At 44.1% G+C, this 22747-nt stretch overlaps 1 protein-coding gene across 3 annotated transcripts in view; it reads left to right on the top strand.

Moving 5' to 3' along the window:
• Nucleotides 1–22747, top strand: part of SH3PXD2B (SH3 and PX domains 2B) — a 103698-nt gene that overhangs the window by 46954 nt on the left and 33997 nt on the right. For all 3 annotated transcript variants that reach the window (XM_038534749.1, XM_038534751.1, XM_038534750.1), the window contains exons 5-6: nucleotides 11544–11635; nucleotides 15640–15665. In XM_038534749.1, the coding sequence (XP_038390677.1) occupies nucleotides 11544–11635; nucleotides 15640–15665 (118 nt within the window). The remainder of the gene's footprint in view (nucleotides 1–11543; nucleotides 11636–15639; nucleotides 15666–22747) is intronic.

A 22747-nucleotide genomic window follows, 5' to 3' on the forward strand; every position in this document is an offset into this window, starting at 1 on the left:
GTGATTATCATAAACAAATAAAGATAGATAGATAGATAGATAAATAAATAAATAAATAAATAAATAAATAAATAAATAAATAAATAAAAACAATGGAGCAGAGCAGCAGGGACGCCTGGGTGGCTCAGCAGTTGAGCATCTGCCTTCAGCCCAGGGCGTGATCCTGGAGTCCCCGGATCGAGTCCCACATTGGGCTCCCTGCGTGGAGCCTGCCTATGTCTCTGCCTCTCTCTCTCTCTCTCTCTCTCTCTCTCTCACATGAATAAATAAAAATTAAAAATCTTTAAAAAAAAAAAGAAAACAATGGAGCAGCAAATGCTCTCTCTCCCAAAGACTGGAAACAAAGCAAGTATATTTGTTCTTCTCACTTCTATTCTACATTTTCCTGGATTTTCTAGCCAATGGAAGCAGGCAAAAAAAAAAGAAAAGAAAAGGCATACAGTTCAAAAAGGAAGAAGTAAAACTGCCTTGATTTACAGATGACATGATTCCATTGTAGAAAATCATAAGGGATCCATTAGAAAAACTGCTAGAACTAATAAACGAGTTTAGTAAGACCACAGGATACAAGATCAATATCAAAAATCAGTTGTAGAGGCACCTGGCTGGCTCAGGTGGTGTGGAGTGTGAGACTTGATCTCAGGGTTGTAAGTTCAAGCCCCACATTGGACGTGGAGCCTACTTTAAAAAATAAAGAAAAAATAAAAATCTTTCCTTATAAAAAATAAGAAAATTCCACTTACAATAACATCAAAAAGAATAAAATACTTAGGAATAAATTTAATAAAAGAAATACAAGGCTTATACATTGAAACTACAGAACACTATTGAGAGAAATTAAATCAGCTTTAAATTAATGGAGAGACATTCCATCCCCCTGAATTAGAAAATTCAATAGTGTTAAAGTGGTAATTCTTATTACTCAGGTGTAAAAAAAAAAAAAATGAAATCTTGCCATTTCCAATGACATAGAGGGAACTAGAGAATATTATGCTAAGTGAAACAAGTCAGTCAGAGAAAGACAAATACCATATGATTTCACTCATATGTGGAATTTAAGAAACAAAACAAATGATCAAAGGGGGAAAAAATGAGAGGCAAACAAAGAAACGGAGTCTTAACTATAGAGAACAAACTGATGGTTACCAGAGGGGGAGGTGGGGAGATGGGTGAAATAGTGATGGGTATTAAGGAGTGCACTTGCTGTGATGAACACCCAGTGTTGTATGGAAGTGTTGAATCACTATATTGTACACCTGAAACTAACATTACAGTGTATGTTGACTAACTGGAATTTAAATTAAAACTTTAAAAAAAATCTAGGAGAGTAAATTAGAATTTAGGGGTAAGGTGAATTTCTTAACAAGGACAACATGGTGTGTGTGTGTGTATTATATATGTAGAAGTTGTAGAAATTTATATGAAAAAAAGCAAACAACCATACAGGAAAAATGGGCAAAGGACAAGATTAGAAATACAAAAAAAAAAAAAAACAAAAAACAAATCCCAATGACAAATAATAGCAAAAAATAATAAATAGGGACAAGCGTTTGCCTTCGGCTCAGGTTATGATCTCGGGGTCCTGGAATCAAGCTGTGCATTGGGCTCCCTGCTCTATGGGGATCCTGCTTCCCCTTCTCCCTCTGCCTGCCACTCTGCCTACTTGTGCACATGCTTTCTCTCTCTCTCTCAAGTAAATAATAAAACCTTTAAAAAATAATAATAAAATAAAATGGCAGCTCTTCCCCAACTGATCTATAGATTCAATATATCTCTGCCAAAATCCTAGTAAGCTTTTTTGTAGAATTAACAAGCTGATCCTAAGTTACATGGAGAAATGCAAGGAACCCAAAATAGCCAAAACAATTATGAAAAAAAAGGACAAAATTAGGGGCTTGTAGCACCCATTTTCAAAACTTCCTACAAAAGCTACAGTAATCAAGACAGTGTGGTACTAGCATAAGGAGAGACATACAGATCAGTGGAACAGAAGTGACAGCCTAGAAATAAACTTTTATGAAATTTATGGTCAATTGATTTTCAGCAATGGTGCTAAAAAATTCAGTAGGAAAAGTATAATCTTTTTAACAGTGTGGGACAATAGGACATCCATATGCCAAAAAAAAAGGAAAAAATTAAGTTGGATCCTTACCTTGCACCATGTCCAAAAATCAACTCAAAATGGATCACAGACCTAAACATAAAAGCTAAAATTATAAAACTTACAGAAGAAAACAGAGGAGAAAATCTTCATGACCATGTGTAGGCAGAGAGTTCCTAGATATGACACCAAAAGAGAAAAATTGATGAATTGGACTTCATTAAACTTCCAAATTCTGTACTTCAAAAGGATCCTGTGAAGAAAATGAAAAGATATGCCACAGATTACGAAAAAATATTTATAAATCATATCTCTGACAAGGGACTTGTATTGAATCTGTATAAAGATTTCTTACAACTCAACAATAAAGATGGCCCAGTTTTAAAATAGACAAAAGATTTGAATCGGGATTTCACCCAAGAAGATGCACAATGGTTAATAAGCACAGGAAAAGGTGTTCAGCTTCATTAATCATTAGGTAATGCAAAATAAAACCATAATGAGAAACCTACACAGCAACTGGAACAGCTGTACCCCACAAGACAGACAAACCCAAGAGCGGTGAGGATATGGGGAAACTGGAGCCCTCATTCTGGTGGGAACACATGATGGGAAACCACTTTGGAAAATAATTTGGCACTTTTTTCCACAAGTGAAATTTCCTGTATGACCACTCTTGGGTACCTGTCTACTCCAGACAAAGACTTGGATGTACATGTTCATAGCAATACCAATTCATAATAGCCAAAAACTGGAAGCAATCCAAATGTCCATCATTAGGTGCATAGATAAAGAAAATATGGAATACCCATGCAATGGAATATTTTTCAACAATAAAATGCCGTGACATCCTGGTAAATGCTGCAACTTGGATGAATCTCAAACACATGATGCAAAAGAAGCCAGATGTAAAAGAGGATGTGTTACATGATTCGATCTACATGAAATGTGCAGAAAAGGCAACTTTATAGAGACAGAGAACAGAACAGTGGTTTCCTAGGCCTGAGGACAGTGCAGGCAGAGATGGACCACCCATTAGGTGGGGGAAATTTTTGAGGCGATGGAAAAGTTCTAAAACTGGAATGTGGTAATGGTTGCACAACTCTGTAATTTACTAAGTATCGTTGAGTTGTGTATTTATAGTGCATGGATTTTATGGTACATAAATTATACTTCAATACATCTATAAAAAAAAAAATGAAAGGGGGGTAGTGTGGGGATAGATGACCCTCATCTTGGCAGATGTCATGGAAGGACAGAAAATCACTCCTGATCACTCCTATCTTCTCTTTGCCAGGCATGACCTTGTTTCATCCCTCCAGTAATCTTGGAAAGTTGGTTTTATTATTCCTGTTATGTACACGAGGAAACAGAGGCCCAATAGAGTTACTTCCAGCAATAGTATTGGAAGATTTGATGGTTGAACACTGGTCTTTTAGGACTTGACATTCACATACCACTTACAGCCTCTCTCTTTCTCTCCTAAGGATATCCTTAAAAAGGGATTGGGGAGTAAAGGGCAGGGAAGGTCACCTAGGCACAAAGATACTACTACTGTCTCCCAGCTCTTAGATGAAAGTTTGAATTTTCTCCTCTTTGTGTCTTCAAATTTCTAGAGCTTAAACATCCATTGTCCAGGCCTTGCTGGCAAGCACTTTGGACCTCTGAGGTCACCTTGTCCAGCTGGGGATTTCCAGCTGGTACCTTCCATAGCAACTGTTAATCTCTCAGTCCAAAGTGTTGCTATCCTGCTTCTTCCCCAGCACACACAACTTCTCTCCAGAGTCATACTTTGCTCATACCCAGGGCTTCACAAACCCATGGACATTTGATTTGGAAAAGGAGATTTAAAATCCTAAAATGAGGGGCACCTGAGTGGCTTGGTTGGGCATCCCACTCTTGATTTCTACTCAGGTTGTGATCTCGGGGTCATGAAATCGAGCCGTGTGTTGGGCTCTGTGCTCAACAGGGAGTCTGCTTGAGGATCTCTCTCCCTCTCCTCCTGCCCCTCCCCCCCAAATAAAGAAAGAAATCTTTTTTTTTTTTTTTTTTTTAATCCTGAAATGAAAAAAGATAGCAGCTGCCTGCAACTGGCTCGTGCTTGGAATGGTATGGGCATCAAGAATTCACCTGGATTAGCCATAGGGAAAAAACTGCTTTGTCATATGAGCCACATGAAGTTACACTCCCTGCTATTAATACATCATAAGAAGCAGAGCAGAGCAGATATTTTGGGGCTTTGGTTGGCCAAATTCCTCAGCTTGGCTTCAAGGTAACTGCCCTCCTGGAAGGAGATGAAACTATTCACAAGGTCTGCAAAATCTTTTACAGACTACAAGACTCTTATTTAACATTTGAGTATCTGTTATTGACACTGTTGTGAGCTGACTTAAGCCAATTTAATCTATAACTAATTAGCTTTATTTTAGTAGAAATTGTTAGTCTCCAATAGGTAAAGCTAGACTAAGGCTGTAAGTATCCCAAACCTAATTCCAACTAGGAAAAAACTTTCTGCTCTACTAGATATATTATAAAGTTGTAGTAAGTAACATAGTAAGGTGTTGGCACAAGGATAGACAAACCTTGGAACAAAATAGAGAAGCCAGAAATCAGACCCGTGTATATTTGGACACTTGAATACTGACAAAGGCAGCCTTGCAGGTCATTGAGGAAAGGTTGGATTCCTCAGTAAGGGGGAATTTTTATGGAAAAAAAAAAAAACAAACAAACAAAAGATAACTAACCCCTGCCTCACACCACACATATAATCATTTCTCAGGAAATTAAAGACCTAGATATAAGAAGCAATACTATAAAAAGTTTTAGAAGATAAAAACAGGGTAGGGGGAACCTTCATAATCTCTAGATATAGAGGGATTTCTAAAGATACAAAGTACCATAGATAACAAAGAGCCATAAAAAGATTAATTTATTCAACGACATTAAGTTTCAGAACCTCTGTTCATTGAAGAACACAGTGAAAATAAGACTTGACCAAAGTCTGCCACATATACAAGCATTTATTTTCAAGCAGCTCCCCAAATAGCCTCTCAAGTTGTTCTGTAAGCTCATTAAAATACCAGCTGTCTGTCTGGCAGACTTTGCATGGACATTTCCTTGTGACAAATGGAATGATACCCCAGTGCCGGGACTAGCTGACCCCCCTGGTCTGACAGTAAAATCCCCTAGAAGAGACAGAACACAAAGGATTCAGGGTCCTAGACCCAATGCACCATTCTGGAGAGTGGACTTGCCGTTGAGCCACCCAGGTATCCCCTTAACTCATGAGGTTTCTGCGTCTCTCTCTGTGTCTCTCATGAATAAATAAGTAAAATCTTAGGAAGAAAGAAGAGAGAGAGAGAGAGAGAGAGAGAGAGAAAGAAAGAAGAAAGAAGAAAGAAAGAAAAAGAAAGAAAGAAAGAAAGAAAGAAAGAAAGAAAGAAAGAAAGAAAGAAAGAAAAGAAAGAAAGAAAAGAAAAGAAAAGAAAGAAAGAAAAGAAAAGAAAAGAAAAGAAAGAAAAAAAAGAAAAGAAAAGAAAAGAAAAAAGAAAGAAGGAAGAAAGAGGGAAAGGGAAGAAAAGAAAAGAAGAAACCTTTTCCTTCCAAGAATTTGCCAGTTTTAGGTCTTATGTTTAAGTCTTTAATCCACTTGGAGTAGATTTTTGCATGTGGTGTAAGATAAGGGCCCCATGTTATTGTTTTCCAAGTGGATATTGTTCTCCCAGCACCATTTGTCGAAGAGACTGTCCCCCCTTCCCCATTGTATATTCTTGGTGCCTTTGTCAAAGACCAGGGGCCCATGTGCGTGGATTGTTTTTGGAGCTCTTGCCAGTGATATCATGAATATAATATCAAAAGCAGAGGCAACAAAAATAAAAATAAACAAGTGGGACTACATCAAACTAAAAAGTTGCACAACAAAGGAAATAACAGAGTAAAGAAGTGACCTACAAAATGGGAGAAAATAGGGATGCCTGGGTGGCTCATCAATTGAGCGTCTGCCTTTGGCTCAGGTCGTGATCCCAAGGTCCTGAGATTGAGTCCTGCATTGGGCTCCCCTCTTCTCCCTCTGCCTATGTTTCTGCCTCTCTCTGTGTGTCTCTCATGAATGAATAAATAAAACTTTTAAAAAATGGGAGAAAACATTTGCAAATCATATACCTGTCAAGGTATATGATTTGTCAATCTCCAAAGTATATAATGAACTCCAATAGCAAAATAGCTAAGAACTTGATTTAAAAATGGGTTAAGGTGATCCCTGGGTGGCTCAGTGGTTTAGCGCCTGCCTTTGGCCCAGGGCGCGATCCTGGAGACCCGGGATCGAGTCCTGCGTCGGGCTCCGGGCATGGAGCCTGCTTCTCCCTCCTCCTGTGTCTCTGCCTCTCTTCTCTTCTCTTCTCTTCTCTTCTCTTCTCTTCTCTTCTCTTCTCTTCTCTCTCTCTCTCTGTCATAAATAAATAAATAAATAAATAAATAAATAGATTAGATAAATAAATAAATAAATAAATAAATAAATAAATAAGTAAGTAAGTAAGTAAGTAAGTAAGTAAGTAAGTAAGTTAAGACCTTGAAAAGACATTTCTCCAAAGAAGAGACACAAATGACCAACTGGTATATGAAAAACTGCTTAATGTGTCACTCATCAACAGGGAAATGTGAATCAAAACCACAATGTAATATCACCTCACATCTGTCAGGATGGCTATTATAAAAAAACAAAAACAAAAAACAAGCCTTGGTAAGGATATGGAGAAATTGGAACACTCCTACACTGTTGGTGGGAATGTGAAATGCAGCCTCTATGAAAAACAGTATGAAAGTTCCTCAAAAAATCAAGAATAGTGCTACCTTACGATCCAGCAATCCCAATTCTGAGTACATATCCAAAGAAATTGAAGTCAGGATCTGGAAGAGATATTAGCACTCCCGCGCTGGTCGTAGCACTGTTCCTAATAGCCAAGATGTGGAAACAGCCTGAACGTGGTATATACATACCACAGACTACTATGCCGCCTTTTAAAAGAAGGATATTCTGCAATATGTCACAATGTGGATGAACCTTAAGGACGCTAGGCAAAGTAAGCCAGCCACAGAAAGATAAAATACCACATGATTCCACTTATATGATCTGAAATAGTCAAACCTCAATCATAGAGCAAAATGGTGGTTTGCCAGGGGCTAGAGGGACAGAAAAATGGGAAGTTACTGACCTACAGATGTAAAGTTTCAGTCAAACAAGATGAATAAGCTCTAGAGATCTACTATACAATGCCAACAATACTGTATTGCGTGCTTAAAATTGTTATGAAGGTAGATCTCTTGGTGAGTGTTCTTACCACACTAAAATAAAATTACAAAAATATAAAGAGAGAGAAGTGGTAATTTTCTGGGGCATTCGTTTTAAAGTTCCAGAGGGTTGAAAGAACTGAGAAAACTCATCTCCCTTACTAGGCGAGGCGTTGTTGTTTAGCAGAGCCATCATGCTGGTTCTAGAATCACCTCCGAGCACCACCACACTGCTGTACTTGATACAGTACCGAGAGACAAAGAGTTAACTTAGTGTTATCAAGCAACTAGTGTATGATGGAAATCTTAAAGCCATTTTCCTCACTTATTCTGTAACACAACCTTCCAAGGTGGGTGTTCGTGGTTTCCATTTTACACATGAGCAAGCTGAGGCTCAGGTGATGGGATGTCGTGGCCAGAGCCAGAATCAGGAAATGGATCTATCTGACCTTCTATCATGACTCTCAGCAAACAGGGCTCCTGCTCACCTCTCCTCTGGACCCTGCATCAACCAGCCACATCTATCCAAAGGGCCAGGATTCTATCCGGGACAGAACTGAGTTTTCCTGCAACTATGGTTCTCTGTTTTTACTGACCGAACACAAGACAATTCTGGAGTATTTCAGAAGCAGACTTATTTCTTTGCCCCAGGTCATGTTTTTACTGTTAGCCTGTCCTTCCAAAATGAAAGGGACAAACATCAAAGCATTCAGTGCTGCCTTTTATTAGTAACTTGGCTGTATTTTATGGTTTGGGGGTTGGCTTTTACTTCCTAGGAATTGCTCAAAACCAAAAGGGAACTTGGCATTGTCAGGAGGTTTCCATGGGCCTCGTCGTCTCTTCCCTCACTGGTCCTTTCAGAGCCTCTGCTCATTTCAGCAAGGAGCACCCTGGGAGGCCCCCCGCCCCCGCCCCATAAGTGGAAGCCACAGCCACCTCAGGGCCCACCCTGCTCCCCCAAACAGACCAGGTGGCCACATCCAGGCCTTTCCCTCGAGTCATTGATCCAGTGAATACTTTCTTCTTCTTTTTTTTTTTTAACTTCATTGCTTCTCCACCTTTTGGCTAAGATCAAGTGTAAAGATTTATTTAATTATTTGAGAGAGAGAGCAAGAGCATGAGCAGGGGGAGGAGCAGAGAGAGGGAGAGGGAGAGAATCTCTCGCAGACTCCCCGCTGAGTACAGGGCCTGACAGGCTCGATCTCAGGACCCCAAATCATGACCTGAGCTAAACTCAAGAGTCGAACACTCAATCAACTGAGCCATATGGGTGTCCCCCTCCCCCTGTAAATACTTTCCACCAGGTATCAGGGGTTCCCCAGCACTACTCAGATATGTAGGGAAGGTGTAGGAGGAACAGCCACATACCTCTGCCCTCTGTGGATTTGGGGTAGAGGAGCTGGTGTTGGCCAGTCCTGGGCTCTCGAGTCCTGCCTACTTCACCAGAACTTCCACTTTCCCATCTCAGAAATGGGTCAGCCTTCTCAGGATTACATGGAACATAGCAGATGAACACATTTTGAGAGCCAGCAAATGCTGAGCCAACATAAGGGAATAGTGTTATTGCAGTCTGGGGAGAGCCACAGGATTTCTGCACACAAAGCAGCCAGGACACACCACAGTCCAGCATATAATCAGCCCCTTCATTATGTGGTTCTAACTGTACAAACTGCAGAATTTCAGAGGAAAGACAGACCCACAGGGGCCCCCAAGATGGCAACTCATCCCAGGCAGAATGAATACTCCAAGCCAGAAAGAGAAGGAGGTCAGAAGTCAGAGGTAAGAGAGGAAAGTGCCTGCTCTCTCCCTCTTGGGCTCTCTGCCTTCAGCCTGGAAAAGATCAGTCCCTGGGGATTTGCTGCTGAGCTGGAACTACTTCAAGGCTAACAAAATCAATGAGCCACAAATACCAGTCCCTTAATGGTCAGCATCCTTCACCACAGAAGGATAGAGCTTGGACAGTGACTAGGGCAATCACCCTACTAAAACATGTCCACCCACCTCACATGTTCTTCTACTTTAGATCTGAGATGGCTTGAACCTGGGATTTGTATTAAAGTCAGAACCAGACCCAAAGCTACGTAGGGTCAGCAACCCAAGTGACCGTCGGTGGATAAACGAATAAACAGAATGTGGCATAGCCATACAGTGGAATATTATTTCGGCCTTGAAAAGGAGGGAAATTCTAGCACATGCTACAGCATAGGTGAACCTTGAGGCTGTTAGGTAAGTGAAGGTGGCCTGTCACAAAAGGACAAATATTGTATGATCCCACTTACACGAGATACTTAGCGTAGTCAAACTCATAGTGACAGAAAGAATGGTTGCCAGGAGCTAGGGGAAGAGAGAATGGTTTCTTTGGTACAGGGCTTCAATTTTGCGAAATAGAATTCTGGGATGGATAGATGTGATGGTTGCACAATGAGGCAAATGTACTTAATGCAGCTGAACTGTATGCTTAAAAATGGTTAAGATGAGGGACGCTGGGTGGCTCAGTGGTTGAGCATCTGCCTTTGGCTCGGTGTGATTCTGGAGTCCTGGGACCGAGTCCCACATCGGGCTCCCTTCAGCCCAGGGCATGAACCTGGAGACCCAGGATCAAGTCCCATGACGGGCTCCCTGCATGGAGCCTGCTTCTCCCTCTGCCTGTGTCTCTGCTGCTCGCTCGCTCTCGCACTCTCTCTCATTAATAAATAAATAAAATCTTTAAAACATACATACATACATAGTTAAGATGATAAGGTGCCTGGCTGGCTCAGTCAGTAGAGCATGTGACTCTTGGTCTTGGGGTCATGAGTTTGAGCCTCACGTTGGGCATGGAGCCTACTTAAAAAAATAAAAAACAAATTATTAAAATGGCAAATTTTATGTGTATCCTACCTCAATTAAAACTTTTTTTTTTTAAATCTGAAAAAGAAGTCAAAATACTCGTCCATCCTAGCCCGTAGCAGGGCTAGAGCGTCACTTTGCAGGGGGTGAATAGGGAGTGAGCTTTTAGAGGCCTGTTACATAGGAAATCGAAGATATGGGGGTTTTCCCACTCCCAACTCCCTCAGCATGGCAAGGAGGCACACAAGAGGCACCCAGGAACTGAGGCCTTCTCTGGAGGGGAGTCCTGCTTCCCTCCAGAGCATGCACTGGTGGGCTGAAATGGCTGGCTGTGCTATTTAAATGTGTGCATGCGCGCAGGCGCTCTCCCCACACAGAAGTTTATGAAACAGCTCTGCTGCACTGCAATCTGTATCCTCAGGACCTGAGCCAGAAGGGGGCTTAAATAAAGATCTACTAAACTGAGCTGTTCATTCATTATGGAGCTTTGTCTTATTTTCAGAGCCTTTCATGATCAGGATGTACCTCATCCTTCTCTTGTATTGGACGCAGAAACCGGTGCAGTTCTGGGCACAAAGATAGTGTCCATTGAATTGTTGAATGGCTACCTGTTGGGAAGTGAACTGATACGACAGATGCCTCATCCCCTTTCTGCCCTCCCTCCACTCCTTATCCAGCCCATTGACAGACATTTGAGGTTCCTTGAACGGATGAGCTAGGATGGCAAATTAATATGGACTGGGGCAGTGAGGGATACCAGATGTTCCAACTCCTCATTAACCCAGGAACTTCTGACCTCTTCCCAAATCATAAAGCAGTGCCTTCACTTTAACACTGCAGATCCATAAGTTGAGACATCCATGCAGGCATGTTGGAAACAAGCTTAGCGCGCACCAGTAGGCGGCTTGGTCAATGAAGTTATGATACATTTGTGCAGGAGACACACTCAATGGCCAATAGAGATGAAATTGAAGAATAATGGCATGGTATGAAGTCCACAGTTGAGTGTTTTAGATAAATATATACATATTATTTGTTCAGATATGCCTGTAATGTGTATGGACGTGTGTGTGTGTGTGTGTGTGTGTGTGTCCCCAAACCAGCAGCACCACCAGGGAATTTGTCAGATATGCACATTCTCAGGCCCAACCCCAGACCTGCTGAATCAGAAAATCGCAGGGGGGCAGGGCCCAGCCGTCTGTTTTCACAAGCTCTCCACCCTGACCCCCCAGATGATTCTGCTCATACCCAAGTTTGAGAACCCCTGACTCATGGCTTTCCTGACACCCCTTTCTTTCCTTCAGTCTCATTTGTGTTTCTTCTGCAGGCCCTGATCCAGCTGCCCCCCTATATCTCTCAGTGTGATGAGGTGCTGCAGTTCTTTGAGACAAGACCTGAGGACCTGAATCCCCCCAAAGAGTAAGTTGGGATGTGGACTTCCTCTGAGTGTGCCCTCCTGGCCCTCCCTGCTACCAGGCTGGCCCCAAGAGAATTGGTGTAAAGCCAAGGGAGAAATTACACTTGACCACACCGATTGAGCACTTTTGGGGCCTGGCTCCATGTGGCCCTCCCAGGAGAAGGAAGCTGGCCTAGGGTCACTCCTGGAATACTCTACACACCTATACTTAGCGGGCATGCATGGAGAGTGGTGGGAGCAGAAAGCTAGGCTCCCTTCAGGTGGGGTCTGTGCAGGAGATTCATCTTGGTGCCTTGCCCACAAGGGTGAATGTGCTCATGACCTTGAGGGATATGAATGAATGAGTGACAAGACCTACTCAAAGTCTCTGCACTAGCAAGTGACAGGGCCAGGGCCAGGATTTGATCCTGGTCATCCAGGGTCTAATGCTTGTCCAAAATGTTCACCCCAGCCCCTGCAGCAGACAGAAAACCCTCCCAGGCACCTGTTTGTGTGTAGCCAGGGGTCCCAGCAGCCCAGGCACACTGTATAGAATCTTACCGCCTGCCTGCTGGCTTGACATACCAGGAGTTGATGGCACCAATAGCCCTGCCAGCCTGAAACACTGACATTAACATAGTGCTTTTTAAAAAGTTTTATTATGGAGGAAACTACCATGGGTGTCTGCAGAAAGAAGAGTTCTATTGAATGGAGCAATCGTATGCAAGAGGAGACCAGCTCACAGGTTCAGGGCTGTCATGGGGTCACAGGAACAAGAACCAGCACCTGTCAGGAAGGGCTGATAAGTGCCAGCCAGGCTCTTTGACTAGAGAGACAGCATGTGTACAGGTGTACACACACGTGCACACACATGTACACACCCGCAAATAGAACAGCCACAAAAACTACAAAACATAGCCTGGGCTATACCAAAGAAAGCACAGAGTACCAGCTGTGATAAGCCAACAGCATCCTGCTGGAGTAGTTGTATCTTGCTCCAAGAGGCTTCCAGTAAAGAAGGAAAGGGTTCCAATCTCTCTGTTCCTTCCCTGCTATATGACCTTGAACATGTGTCTTGACTTCTCTGAGCTGCTGTTTCCTCATCAGTAAAGTGGTCGTGGCTAACCTTGACCACATCTTGGTTGCAAGAATTAAGCATGATCCTGCCTATAAAGGAGTCTGGCACAGGGCAGGGACTTACCTGGTGTTGCCTTCCTGTTGATAGCCAGGCTTTGATATGGAAGGAAGAAGGGAAGGTTTCAGAGGGCCCAAGGGATGGCTATGGGGCCACAGCAGGCAGGCAGTCTCAGGTGGGCCTTCATCGTTGGTTTAGGGAGTAATGAACAGCAGCGAAACAACTGGTCCCTTGGTTAGGATCCTGAAGCTCATACCTGAGTTAGGGCTTAAGATGGAAACCGGGGGTTGTTCCCAACAGTCTCTAGGGAGAGAGAACATGGATTCCAAATGGTCCTATTAAAAGAAAGGTTTTTTTTACTGCCATGCATAGGTAAACTCGGGACCGTCCCAAGCATGTCACACAGAGAAGATAATATGCCTGTGTGAGCTCACACATGCTGTTCCAAGAGTTCTCTGCTGCCCCTAACTCCCTGCTCTGGCCAGGACAGCAAGACAACCAGCAGGAATATATGGCAGGCAGGAGCCCAGGACTTCAGGGAGCCCAGACCATAGCTCAGGTCACAGCCCCTAATGGCAACTCAGGCAGATTATGCTTTACATAGAGGCAGCCTCGAGGGACCTTTGTGGGTATGTCTTGGAGCTGGCCACCAAAAAGGGAGCTTCACCCATGGACCAGGCCAGGGTGTGGTCAGGAGATGGGCCCCAGCTGGGCTTCCTGGGTTCTGATGTTGGGTGAGCTGCTTCACCTCTCTGGACCTCTGTGTCTCCATCTGTGAAATGGAGTAACCCTCAAGGATTATTGTGAGGGTTCACTGGGTCAGTCCAGATACAGCACCCTGACTAGTGGCATCCTGTATACAGCAAGTGCCTGTAAACGTGAGCTAGGTTATTCCACTGTTGCTCTCACCCTCCCCTAAACAGGGGCAATGAAGGTTAGCCCCAGTGAGGTAATGCTGGGCCAGGGAACATCATGACCAACCTGCAGCCCCAAGCTCCGGGGATTGGCATAGCCCCCTCACCCACAATGACAGTGACAGGGTCATTACATGCTGGTTAAAAAGCCAGACTGTAAAATCAGACTGAATTTGACATCTTTCCAAAGAAGATACACAAATGGCCAATAAACATATGAGAAAATGCTCGGCATCATTGGCCATCAGGAAATGCGAATCCAAACCCCAGTGAGACACCACTTCACACCCACTAGAATGGCTAGAATCAAAAAGCAGATAGCAAATACTAGTGCTTCAGCTACTTGTTGAAGATGTGAACAAACTAGAATCATCATGCACTGTTGGTGGGAATGTAAAATGGTACGGCTGCTGTGGAAGACAGCCTGGCAATTCCTCAGAAAGTTAAACCTAGTGTTACCTAGTGTTACCATATGACCTACATTCCATTCCTATATAGAACCAAGAGAAATAAAAATAGAAAAAACTTGTGTACAAATGTTTACAGGAGCGTGATTCATAAGAGCCAAAACATAGAAACAACGCAATTCCCATCAGCTGATGAACACATCAGCGAAGTGTGGTTTACCAACAAGAGGGGATTTTATCCAGCCATAATAAGGAATAAAATACTGATACTGGTACGACATGGATGGCCCTTGAACACATGCCACCTGAAAGAAGCCAATCACAAAAAGCCTTTTACTGTGTGATTCCGTTCATATAAAACATCCAGAATAGACAAATCATTAAAGACAGGAAGCAAATTAGTATTTGAGTATTTGCCAGTGGTTGGAAGGAGTCAGAATAGCAAGTGACTGTTTATAGGTACAGGGTTTCTCTTTGGAGTGATGAGTATTTCCTGGAATTAGATAGCAGTGATGATTACACAGCCTTGTGAATATGCTAAAAACCAGTGAATTCTATGCTTTAGAAGAATGAATTTTTATAGCATAGCTTAATTTTGAAGTATAGCTTAATTTTTAAAAATTAGGTAGATCTGGGTTCAGCTTGCTACTTGCTAGCTGTTTAGCCTTAGGCAAGCTACCTAACCTCTCTGGGCCTCATTTTCTCATCTATAAAACAGATATTAAAAGAGTATTTATTTCCAGGGTTATTATAAGTATTAAATGAGTGAGCTTAAAGTACCTAGCAGGGTACTGGCACGGGGTAATAACATGTAGTAATCATTAGCTAATGTTACTGCTGCCACAACATCTGTCTCAACTCAACCATCCTGTCACCTCCCTTTTCTTTTTATAATATAGGAAACCTTTTCACTAATGGGACAATTTACTTGAAAGTATCTTGTAATCCCTGATTTGTAATACAGTTGCGTGTACAAATTCTGATGTGGTTGATAAATACAAGGGAGTCATTACTCATTGTTCTGTATGAATTCTAGCCCACACCAGTGTTCTCTATGTCACCACAAGGGAGATGTGTTTTATTCACCGATATCCAGATATCTACCCAGTTTTAGTGCATTACACTTACCACTTACCCCCAAGAGCTTTTATTTTTTTATTGGTGTTCAATTTGCCAACATATAGAATAACACCCAGTGCTCATCCCATCTACACACTCCATGTGTAGAGCGCAGAACAGCCCTAAGAAGTGGGGCAAGGCCTCTGCTGTACCTGATGAGGTGAGCATCAGGCTCAGTGCAACATGGGGGCCTAATCTTGTTTTCATCCCATGTGCCGCCCTCCATCAACCCCTGCCCAGGGTGCCAGGGCTCTTATCAAGGCAAAGTAAGAAAATTAAGAGGAATTCTTTCTTTTTCAAAGAGTCTGGGTTCCTGGGGCTGACTTGGATTATATTCATTCCCTTGGAAATGATGTGGGATGGAGCATCTCAGTTTCCTAATGGAATAACTCACCTCGCTGTTTAACAGTACTGATGTGTTACTCTCTGCCACCCCCTTCTTTCCTGTGCAGGGAGCATGTTGGGAAAAAGAAATCTGGTAAGAATATTTTCCTTTTTCTCCTATTCATTTAACGTTCAACATACCCTCCTGAACACCTGTGATCACCAGGCCCTGGGCACTGCCTGGGGGATAAGCATGTGGGTGGGTGGGTGGATGGATGGATGGATGGATGGATGGATGGATGGATGGGTTGATGCTTGATTGATTGGTTGATACTCCAGCCTGTTTCTCAAAAAAACAATTGGAGGTTTTTGCATCCTATACCAAAAAGTTGCAGAGTGGATGGGACGCCTGGGTGGCTCAGTGGTTGAGCATCTGCCTTTAGCTCAGGTCGTGATCCTGGGGTCCTGGGATCGAGTCCTGTATTGGGCTCCCTTCAGGGAGCCTGCTTCTCCCTCCGCCTATGTCTCTGCCTCTCTGTGTGTCTCTCATGAATAAATAAAATATTTATTAAAAAAAAGGTTACAGAGTGGTTAAGACCTGCTGTCTTTCCCTGAGAATGCCTCAGAGGAGTGGGGAAACCTGACATCTCCTGACCAGCTGTGGGGGGCTAGATACTTCTCATCTGCTTTAGATGGAGGAATGTGGTGACTCACAGCGGAAAGCATTCCTCCCAGGTGTTGTAAAATCTCAAAAGAGAAGGGATGCTGGGTCTTGAGGAGTGAGCTTTCCACAGAGCGAAGGGTGGTTGAGGCTGAGGAGAGGCACACAGGCGGGTGGCGGGAGCCTCACATATTTGGACCAAGCTTCTATGCTTCTGTTAGTCAGCTGCTATTCTGGGCAGTAGCAGGCCACTCTTTCCAGCACCTCTGGCGCTCACTCCCTTCTCCCGAGCATCCTTTCCCTTCCTTCCCAGCACCCCTTCTCATCCTGGGATGGCACAGTTCTTCTCTCTAGAGCAACGATGTAAAAAGAGAAGGTGAGCATTCAAGTTTGCACAGAGGAATGGCTGAGTCCTCACAGGCCCAATAAATAAAGTTGATAACTTTATTTTTTTTAAGATTTTTTTTTTTTAATTTATTCATGAGAGACACAGAAAGAGACACAGAGACATAGGCAGAGAGAGAAGCAGGCTCCCTATGGGAGGCTTGATACGAGACTCTATCCCAGGACCCTGGGATCATGACCTGAGCCAAACACAGATGCTCAACCACTGAGCCACCCATGAATCCCTGGAGTTGATAACTTTAGATCCACACAGTGTGACCTTTACTTCCAGTGACCCAGGATTATGCTCCCTGACCCCACATATCTGCAAAATGCCCTGCCCACACCACCATGCCTGGAGCCAGCATGGTCTTCAGAGCTTCCAGCAGTCTGAGTTCTTTTATACATCCAGGACTCTGGGAAGATTGAGGGCACTGATAATGATGTGGGGAGAGAGGGACCAAGCAGAGATCCCAGAAGCAAAAAAGGATGCCTCCTTTCATGGCTCTCAGTTCCCTCAGCTGTAAAAGGAGAATAATAATAGTAGTCTGTCTTGGAGGATTATTAGAGGATTTATAGTAATATGTATAAAGCACTTAGAACAATGCCTGGCATATTTTAAATGTGACATGTTTGCTGCAGTCTTTATACTGCCACCATTAATTCAAAGCACATGGGTGTCCCTGTCCAAATTTAACAGCTCTGGTCCCTTTACTGCTCCCTGGGTATAAGGCCTGTGGTCAGCTTTACAGGGCTCAGACTGTTCTTGCAAGGCAGAATGGAGAGGAGCTGCATCTCTTGCCTCAAGGTTGGGCGTCTGGAGTGAACGCCCGTCTTTCCCCAACCAGTCTGTTTACAGCTCCACTTTCAAGTTTAATAGCTACTGGCCAGAACCATGGCATCCTGTTAGAGCTGCACATGGTCCTTGATTGCTGAGGATAATGATCGGTTTCTTAGAAAAGAAGAGAGAGGAGAAGACGAACAGCCACTCTTGGGCTGGTCACAGAGTTTCTGGCTTCCAGGGTGCAGAGACTTTCCTGGAGGGAACGGCTAAGGAAGGATTGGAAAGAGACAGCTCTGGTCTACAAAAACCAAAGTGTCCGGTCAGAACAGGCTTGATGAGGGGACTGGTCTGGAAAAGAAAGAAGAGGCTCTAATTTGTGGTGACGACTGTTACACCATTCACCTGCAATGATGGGGGATGGATTTATTTATAGTTCAGGGATGGAAAATTGCATCTTTCTTCTTTCAAACTAAGGACCTGTGCTGGGATTAGCTTTATTTTTTTTAATCTGACCTTTGGACGTGTCCTTTTTGTTAGAACTTGCCTTCTTGATTGGCTGTGAAAGGGATTTAAGGTTGGCAGCCCAAACCCTGAGATCTCTGTGCCAGAACTCTGGACTGGAGACAAGCTCATCTGTCTCCAGAATTTGCCAGTCATGGCCAGCCAGCTGACTCCTGCAGACTTTGGCTAATGTGGTCTCAATGTCTGCTCATCTTGCAGGAAAAAAGCCTCCTACCATAAGATTATTTAAAGAGCATCTTTCTTCTTGATTTTTCTACTCTTATGGAAGCATTCTCTGATTTACTGGTTCTTTCAACAAAACTGGCAGTATAGGGCATCCCAGGTGGCCCTACGGTTTAGCGCCACCTTCAGCCCAGGGCCTGATCCTGGGCTCCCGGGATCGAGTCCCACCTCAGGCTCCCTGCATGGAGCCTGCTTCTCCCTCTGCCTGTGTCTCTGCCTCTCTCTCTCTCTCTCTCTCTCTCTCATGAATAAATAAAATCTTAAAAAAAAAATACTGGCAGTATAGTAAATTTCTGGAAAGAAAATCCCACTGATAAAATTACTTGCTGTATTAGTCTAGCTTGTGCTGCCATAACAAAAATACTATTGACTTAGTGGCTAAAACAACAGAAGCTTATTTCCTCACAAGGATGGAGCCTGGAAGTCTGAGACCAAGGTGCCAGCACCATCAGTTTCCATCAAGAGCCCTCTTCCTAGCTTCTAAACTGCTGACTTCTCGCTCTGTCCTCCATGGCAGAGAGAGAGCAAGAACAAGGTCTCTAGTGTCTCTTCTAATAAAGTCACTGTCCTCATCATGGGGGCCCCACCCTCATGACCTCATCTAAACCTAATTACCTCTAGAGGGCCCGCCTCCACATGCCATCTCATAGTAGTTAAGGCTTCAACATATGAATTTTGGAGGGACAAAATTCAGTCCTTGGCAGTTATCTTTAAAACTCAAGACATGTCATCTGTGAATAAAAATATTCCAGTTAGAAAATTCTATGGTACCTCGGGCACTATACTACTTGAGAATATTTTATAGTCGTTGCTTAATGTGAAAATCACCCTTCCACTGTCGAATCTCTCTACTAACCTCTTCCTTCTCTTATTCCTGATGGACCACAGGAATGGTGTTCCATACATAGGAATACTTAGATTTCAAACTTGCAGTTGCTGGTACTTGGTTAGCTACCGGCATCAACTTCTAGAGATTGCTGTTACAATGAGTTATAGAGCTTGGGCACAATATCGCTGTCCACCAGTAGGTGTCTCCACCTAACACCTAGCTGGCCTGAAGCCTAGTTTGAGAATCCTAGTCAGTCAAAGGAATGACATTTTCATAAGCTGAGTGGTCTGGGTAAAATGAAGACAGAAGACCTGGTGCTGGAAAAGCAGCCCCATGCACTCTCTTCCAAACCACTGAATGGCAGGGAAACGTCAGTGTAAAAGCTGCTGTCCTAGAAGACCAAGGAGATGTAAGACACAGACCTGACCCCTAAGCAAGTCTTGGAGGATGTGCTGGCTTCCCTGAGCCATGTGCCAGTAGAAGATCTTCTCTTGCCAGCCTAGAGTCCTAAACCTTGCTCCCTGACCTCCTCATTTCCTGGATTGGTGTCTTGTGTGCAGTGAGTCTTAAGATTTTCTGCTTCTGTCATTGCTCTTCATTCTCCCAAGCCCCCTTGGCAGCCTGGTTGCTCCAGAGAATTGGTGCAGAAATGAATAGATCAGTCCATTGATCAGAATCCTAAAAACTGGGATAACAACCATCAGTTGTCGAAACTGGGTGGCTACAATTAGCTTTTTGGGCAGAGTAACCAGACTTAACTCCACCTTGACTTCATCAAACCTCTGTCCCTCCTTATAGGCAAGAAGGAGTAGTCTTTGGTTGCACATAAAATTGGACAGGTTCCTGCAATAACTGTCAGCATTATGTGCTCTTAGGAGGAGGCCTGGACCCATGAAAAGCAAAAGAGTTTCTAGAAGTTTCCCTTTGTCCTTTGGTGATTCACTCCACAGATATCCATTGAGTGTCTGTGCTAAGTGTTGACTGAACAAGACAGACACAGTTACTTATTAAGTGTTTATTAGGTACCTACTGTATACCTGACAAGGCTCTAGGTCCCTAGGGAATGCAAAGGTAAACAAGATGTGGGAAGAATTCTTACAGTTTGGTAGGAAAAAGAGGTGGTTAAACACTCTGTTATAGGTGCTATAAAGAAAGGCATTTTAATTTATTTCTGAATGAATTTCTGAGCCTTTAAAGGTGAGTTTTAGAAAAATCTTTTTTTTCCTTCAGATATTTATTGAGCCTAGTAAGTGACATCCACATTCTAGGCCACGGTTTGGCAGGATAGAGACCAGTTACAGGTGTCAGCCGCCTGCCTCCACCATCCCAAAGAATCCTCACTCAGACCCTGGTGCAGAGAATGGGGCCCCCATGAGGATGCGAGTGAAGTCAGATGAGAGGGTGCTAAAAAGATCCACCCGCATCAAACCTGTGGCTGGGTGGGAAAGAATCCAGACCTACCTCCAGGTGGCAGCAGAGAGCTCCCAGGCAAGAGCATAGCCCCTCTGACCCTACCAGCCCCCTGACCTCCTTCAAGGAAGACCTGGACACATCCCTGGGTATTCATCTGAGCAGTGGGCACAGGTTCCAACCTGTCTGTGTAGTGGCTGCTTTTCTCCTGTCTCTCCAGTTCTTTCTCTCAGGTTGAGGCACAGGGAAGCACAGTTGCCTGCATATGGCCCACCTGAAGGCCAGAACAGAAAGGTAGCTGCATGCCTCGGGTTGTGATCTTTAAGGCAGGCTATATCCTGGGATAAAAACTATAGACTCTGGTCTCTACCTGTTGCATTCCCTGGAGAACTTGTCCCCAGCTTGCAATAGCCAGGAGCCTCCAGCAGGCCAGCGTCTGCCCCCACTCATTCACATGATAGGACCTCTGTGAGCACAGTGCCAGGTGGTTCAGGACACTGTCAAGCCTTCTGCTGTCAAGAGCTCCCTATCTAATGGATCCAGCGGGAGGGGCAGTAACCAGCCTACCCGAAGGCCGCTACTGAAAGGCTCAAGCAGCTGGGCTGGCTGAGGTGGACTGTCATACCGGAGGAAACCAGCCCTGTAGCCTGACCTTGGGGAAGGTGCCGGAGGATGAGAGAAGATAGCCCAGAGAGACACAAGAAAATCAGACCCAGCCTGACTGGTCTGAGGGAGTGAGTGCTTGTGGGGAGACCCACAGGAAAGGAAAGCAAGCGGGCCTCAGACCATCCTGCCTTCCCTAGCATCTTTTCTTTCCTCACCTACCCCCACCACGCCGCATCACACTGGAGAGCCTCTAAGCCCAGTGGACCTGGTTTAAGTCTGGCTTTGTCACCATCCAGCTGTGGGACCCAAGGCAAGTCACTTGATGTCTCAAAGCCTCTCTTTTTTTGTCTCTAAAGGCGGGGGAGGTGACAGTACCCGTCTTCCAGGGTAGGTGTGTTGACGTAATTTATGTATGATGTGTAGCCTGTGATGGGCATTCATGGGGGGCTACTTCCCTCCTGACCTGCTCCTGATCCTTCGGTCTACATTTCCATCTCTCTCCTCTGCTCTTTCTCTGTTCCCATTCTTTCTCTACCCAGGGCAAACTGGGACCCTCCCGGGTTCCTGTTTCCCTCCATTACCCTCATCCGAGAAGAGCCAAGAAGCAGTGACACTTCACCCTGCTACAATGCCCTATTCTGGTTTTCCACATCACAAATTCAGAGCACATGGTTCTAACAAAGGGCTTTTGTGCTGCTTCTGGATGCTAGAGGCAGGAGCGCACTGGCATGCTGGTAAACACTTCACAACCAGCTTTCTGATCGAAAGCCCTGCTTTGTAGCATTTGCCAATATCCATGGTGTAAATACTCCCACTGTGGCCAGTTTCAAGCTACCAGCAAGGTGTCACCCAATAGAGCTGGGAAGGGAAGCACAGAATCAGCTTAGTGTGAGCTGACCCACACACACCACTCCATTATTTGGTGTGTTTGAACACAGAAATGTGGGATTTCCTGGATATTTCAATTGTTTATGGAAACAATAGGAGGGAATACTGTGAATCAGGACTTTCACAAAATCAGGGCCCTGTGGCCACAAATGTCAGGCTGCCCTCCCACCACATTCACTCTGCTGCTCTGAAAAGGCTGTTCCCTTCTCTTTGGAGTCTCTGAACTCAGATGTCCCTTTACATCACCCATATTATATGATATCTTCCTCTGTTTATCAGATATGTCTTAGTACATAACCAGGACCATGCAACTCCGGAGGGCACAGCATCCTGCGGAAACAGCCTCTCCTGGAGCACCTGTCCATACCCTTCTCTTCTCACTGCCACTGCTCTGGTCCAAAGCTACCATCGTCTCCTGCCTGACAACTCCATGACCTCCATCTGGTCTCCTCCGTTCTTTCTTGCCAGCTTCTAATCTACACTCCATGTGGCAGCCAGAATTACCTTTCTCAAGATGTCAATCTGCATTTTTCATTGCCTTCTTAAAGCTCTTTAGCAGCTTTCTGCTTGAGGGTTAAAAAAAATCAAAACTTCCTGTTCTGACTCATGCCTACCTGTATATCCTCACTCACTGGGCTTCAGCCCCCTAGCCTCCTCCCCATTCCTAGAAAGCTGTAGGGCCTTTCCTATCTGAGAGGCTGCCTGCATCATTCTCTCCCCATTCTCTCAAGGAGAGAGAACTCATGTCCCCTCCTTAGGGGACCCCCTTGAATGTGGCATCGCCTTTCCCAATCATTCTTGGTCCAGTATCCTGGTTGTCTTCAGCAATGCAGCAATCAAATACTGATACTTTATATCATCCTGTATACTTATGATTATCTATGTTTGTCCATGTGTCTATCTCTCCCACTAGATTAAGTTACTCGAGGC

This window comes from Canis lupus, chromosome 4 (assembly GCF_011100685.1).
Source record: "Canis lupus familiaris isolate Mischka breed German Shepherd chromosome 4, alternate assembly UU_Cfam_GSD_1.0, whole genome shotgun sequence".
NCBI classification, from domain to species: domain Eukaryota; kingdom Metazoa; phylum Chordata; class Mammalia; order Carnivora; family Canidae; genus Canis; species Canis lupus.